The sequence below is a fragment of the Tupaia chinensis genome, unplaced genomic scaffold, assembly GCF_000334495.1.
Source record: "Tupaia chinensis unplaced genomic scaffold, TupChi_1.0 Scaffold138346_1, whole genome shotgun sequence".
Lineage (NCBI taxonomy): Eukaryota > Metazoa > Chordata > Mammalia > Scandentia > Tupaiidae > Tupaia > Tupaia belangeri.
Window position 1 is genome coordinate 6,359 of NW_006198243.1, and position 3,014 is coordinate 9,372.

Consider the following 3,014-nt stretch of genomic DNA (forward strand, 5'->3'; position numbering starts at 1 on the left):
TAAATCCTTCTTATACTATGCTGAAGGGTAACATCAACCACTCTTTACATTCTATGAATATATTGTAAAATGACAAGTGACTTATACGTAGAAATTTGAGTAAAACAAGGTGAATACATGATACTACAGGGTTTCTTATGGAATTTAATATGATAAATATATTGTGTAAAGAAATATGTAGTATTGGGAGGTGGCGGCGGAAGAGGGCGGAGGGTAGCGGGATGGGGGTCCCGCGGCAGCGCTGAAACTCCGGGTGGGTGCCCATGGCGCTGCTGCGCTGACAGGGCTGGGAGCAGCCTGCCTTCCGATCTAACCAGATGGGTCTCGAAATAGCCAGTCCTTCCCCGGGGAGTCAGTTCCTCCCCTGGCCCCTGAGCCATGCCCATCGCGGCCGCCCCGGACCAGCCAGGTGTAAATTAATTATTTGAAAAGCAACTGAACAATGGAGCTGTACATCATTCGAATGTACTCTTCATCCCCACCACCACTTGACAATGGAGCTGAGGATGATGATGACGATGAATTTGGGGAATTTGGTGGATTTTCAGAAGTTAGCCCTTCTGGTGTAGCGTTTGTTGATTTTGATACACCAGATTATCTACCCAAGGAAGAGTTTGTACCTTCAAACCATTTTATGCCAATTCATGATTTCTCAGAAAATGTAGATAGCCTTACAAGCTTTAAATCCATTAAAAAGGGTAACGATAAGGACATCACTGCTTGCCTTGCCACTCCTGTGAAAGGACAGTCTGATGTTTTACTTTCTACCACCAGCAAAGAAATCATTTCATCTAAAATCTTAGCTACTTCTGTTGATGGCATGGAAGGGCCAGTAGATTTAAACCAAGTATCAGAGCAGAGACAAAATGTTGCAATACTGGAAAGTTTCTCTCTGGGAGATTTTAGAACTGATGTGAATGTTGTTCTTCAAAATAAGCAGTTAGAGAACTGCAATGGTGAAAAGCCTCCTTGTCTGGAGATTCTCACAAATGAGTTTGCGGTGTTAGAAACTGTAAATCCTCAGGGAACAGATGATCTGGACAATGTAGCCAATTCAAAGGGATGGAAGCCTCTTAGCACTCAAAGCACTGAGTATAATTTAGACTCTGCACCCAGTCTTGTTGAGGAATTTGCAGATTTTGCCACATTTTCCAAAAAGGAAAGGATACAACTAGAAGAAATAGGATGTGTGGTTTTAAATGATAGAGAATCACTAGCCATTCAGGAAAACAATAAAATTAATAGAGTCAATGAACTGAATTCTGTATAAAAAGTGTCTTTGGATAGAAACTTTGACAGCAAAGGAGAGGCTGATGGAGAATATCAGGTTTGTGTTTCAGAAATAGGCCTAGCGACTGACCGAAGCTTCGATGTTGGAAAACAAGGCCTTCCAGGACTGCAACAGGATGAATTTTTAAATTCAAGTGCTCAATCAAAGGCTTGGGGTTTGGTAGACTCAGTTGATAATTCAGAAGCCATTAGGAGAGAACAATGTGAAACTGAGGGGAAACTTGATTTTTTTAATTCTAAATGTGCTGACCTATGCATGGATTCTATTAAAACTTCAGATGTTGATGATGAAGTTGGTTCTTCCAAAGAAGAAAGTAGAAAATTTACTGATCCCCAAAGCCAAAATGTGGATTCCACAGAAGAGAATGCTTTGGAAGATTCTGTAAGTGTGAAAAACGGTGATAGTAGTAATGAATTTGTGACTTGCAATGAAACCAATGAGGATGATTTTGGTGACTTTGGCACAGCCAGTGGCACAACTCCCCCTTTTGTTACTGGCACTCAAGATTCAATGAGTGACGTCACGTTCGAAGAGTCTTCAGAGCACTTTCCACATTTTAGTGAACCAAGTGATGGCTTTGGAGAATTTGGGGATATGAATGTGCTTCCTTGCCCTGAGGAAATGGTATTCACTGAGTCAGACCTAAAACCAACACCGGAGAGCTTATCAGAGGGATGTCAGCTGGCAAGAAAGTCTAGTGGAACAGGCACTGAATCTGTTACAAAACTGAAAAAATGGGCAAGAAGGTGAGTTTGGAGATTTTGATTCTGTGCCAAATATTCAAGACGACTGCAGTGCTTTTCAAGACTCTGATGATTTTGCAGACTTCAGTTCAGCTGATCCTAGCCAAGTTGTAGATTGGAATGCTTTTGAAGATGAACAAAAAGATAGCTGTTCTTGGGCAGCATTTGGAGACCAGCTTGGCAGTCACATAGGACAGATGAAAATGTGGCTACTCCAGGAACCCCTAAAATGCACAGTATCCCTTTAGCAACTTCCAGAGGAGCAGTTGCTGGTGGCCATGCACAGGAATCAGCCACTTCAGTTCAGACAGCTTTACTAAACCGCCTGGAGCGAATTTTTGAAGCATGTTTTCCTTCCATATTTGTTCCTGATGCTGAAGAGGAAGTTGTTTTCCTGAAGCACTTGCTAGAAACAAGCACCTTGCCAATAAAAACAAGAGAGGTCTTAGCTGAGAGTGGGGAACTGCTAGATGTTTGGACGGAGCTACAGGATATCCGTGATGCACATGGCTTGAGATATCAGTGAGGTGGTTCCCATAACAACAAGAAGCTTTTGTGCTCTTTGGGAATAGACACCCGAAACATTCTCTTCACCGGCAATAAGAAGCAGCCTGTCATAGTACCCATGTATGCAGCAGGACTGGGTATGTTAGAGCCCACCAAGGAACCATTAAAACCATTATCTGCTGCAGAAAAAATCGCTTCCATTGTTCAGACAGCCACCACGTCATCAGAGATGAAAACGTGTGCATCTGATCAGTTCCAGGAGTCTCTACCACCCGTCCAGTTTGACTGGAGTAGCAGTGGCCTTACTAACCCTTTAGATGGTGTGGATCCAGAATTGTATGAGTTAACAACTTCTAAGCTGGAAATCTCAACCTCAAGCCTCAATGTGACTGACGCGTTTGCAAGACTCATGTCCACCGTGGAGAAGACCAGCACATCTACCAGGAAACCGAAAAGAGAAGAGCATCTGAGTG

At 42.9% G+C, this 3,014-nt stretch overlaps 1 protein-coding gene across 1 annotated transcript; it reads left to right on the forward strand.

Annotated features, from left to right (window-relative positions):
- Positions 1-442: 442 nt before the first annotated feature.
- LOC102482750 (aftiphilin-like) lies at positions 443-3,010 on the forward strand (the record flags this gene model as incomplete). The annotated part of the gene is given in 3 exon segments (XM_027765419.1): positions 443-2,020; positions 2,022-2,208; positions 2,211-3,010. Coding segments are annotated over 3 exon segments (2,565 nt in total), but the record flags the coding sequence as incomplete, so codon positions are not given.
- Positions 3,011-3,014: the final 4 nt, after the last annotated feature.